At 37.0% G+C, this 1850-nt stretch overlaps 1 protein-coding gene across 1 annotated transcript; it reads right to left on the bottom strand.

The window, feature by feature from the left end:
• Positions 1–505: 505 nt before the first annotated feature.
• On the bottom strand, positions 506–1379 carry TICAM2 (toll like receptor adaptor molecule 2). The gene has a single exon (XM_044661825.1). The coding sequence runs from the start codon at positions 1336–1338 to the stop codon at positions 670–672; it is 669 nt and encodes a 222-aa protein (XP_044517760.1). The 5' UTR covers positions 1339–1379; the 3' UTR covers positions 506–669.
• Positions 1380–1850: the final 471 nt, after the last annotated feature.

Below are 1850 nucleotides of genomic sequence, written 5' to 3' on the forward strand. Positions count from 1 at the left end.
TGGGGTTTCATAAAACAAGGTTGTCAGAACCAATATTTAGTATAGTACTATGTAATTAGGATTTGCTCCCCAGGACTCTTTCCCAGCATCCCATTTTCGCACCTTAGCTACATGCTAAGGTAGGGAGGATATATTTTTGTGTCCCCCTCTCTCTCTGCTCCTGGGAAGGCTGTGGTGGAGGTTGAGTCAGAGCCAGGCAGGAGAATTTTACCCATGTGTTTTTACTCAGATTTTTTTTACTTTTGTTCTGTTATTTCTTCTACTTCAAGGATTACTAATAAATCTTATAAAATGTAATACTTGAAGTTATTGGATATTAATTTAAATCTTATATTGTAGTATCAATTCTAAGACAGAAGGTAAAAGTTAAAAAAAAAAAGAGTACATCCTTTGTCACAGTCTCAAATAGGGGGGTGGAAGGGAATGGGACCTGGGAACAGAGTAATCAAAATGATTAGTGCTTGTCTGGAGAAGCATGTAAATTCCATAAGTTTTCAGTGCCAATGACTTTTTCCAGAATAAGCATCATTCTTATTCTGCTTTCTCAGAAATTTTATTTAACTTTTTTTGAAGATGTTATAAAATGGCAACATCATTTTGCCCTCCCCCCTCCAATGATATCATTTTATTGTGCTGCATTCACCAAAATGTCCTATTCCTCTTACTTTTCTAAGCATCTACTGTATTTTTTTCAGTTTTCCATATGGCTTTTTGTTTCTCATACACAGAATCCTGGAAAATTTTTTCTACTTGTTTACAAAAGCCACAACTTTTTTCTTCCAGAGCATTGATAGTCTGTAAGGCAAATGGAGTCCTATTTCTGGGGAGAGGATTATTCAGGGGTCTCATTGGTATGACAGAATTGTATTTATGCTGTCTATTAACAGAGTTCATTAGGGATGTATAGAACTGGAAATTGCACCAAGTGTCCCTTAAAAAGTTTTCAGTCAATAAAAAAATGGTCCATGCAGACCCGTTTACAGCATCATCTAAATTCTGTAAATGCTGTCTGCCACATGGCATTTCAGCAAAGATTATTCCAGGTTTAATACCAAAGTCATTTTGCAGCATCTCTTGAACCCTGAGAGCTTCATGGATGTCATCATCAGCATGCAGAATCACAAACTTAAAGAATATCTCTTCATCCAAATCTTCTTCAGATCTGTCTTCTACTCTCTCCTTCTCTTCTTCCTCCTCTTCCTTTAATTCCTTCAATTCTTTGTCATTATGGTCCTCTTTATCATGCATAGTAATATTTTCAACAAGCTTGGCATCCTTGTTCTTCCTTGAAAAAACAGAAAGAGGACTGGAATATATTTTTGAATTCTGGATGCCCATGATAAATATCCAAGTCAAAACAGAATTTTATTTAATTTCAGCATTTCTTTTGGATCTGAAACAAGAAGAGAAAGCAAAATGGATAAATGTTAGAGGCAAGACATTTTTAAAAAGCCTGAAATTGTATGTCAGCTTGACAAGTGCCAGACATTTAGGATAGTTATGACTCAAGAGAGAAATGTCAAATGAGAGGAAAGTAGGTGGCTCAGTAGAGAGAGCACCAAGCCTGGAGACAGGAGGTCCTGGGTTCAAATATGTCTTCAGACATTTCCTACTGTAGTGAAACCCAGAAATAAAGAGAGGAGAAAATGTTAGGGGACACAGAAAATCCATAAGTTTCAGAGGAGGAATGAACGATTTCCTTAAACCTGTGTGGCCAGAGACCATCCCTGATGACCATAAATAAACAGATAAGGATGGCAGGTATGTTCCACCCTTCTGAGATCATCTCCTGATAAACAACTTCTTCAAACCAAGGCCCTTCCCCCCATTTACCTGTACTTGTCTTTTAT

Source organism: Gracilinanus agilis, chromosome 1 (assembly GCF_016433145.1).
Source record: "Gracilinanus agilis isolate LMUSP501 chromosome 1, AgileGrace, whole genome shotgun sequence".
Lineage (NCBI taxonomy): Eukaryota > Metazoa > Chordata > Mammalia > Didelphimorphia > Didelphidae > Gracilinanus > Gracilinanus agilis.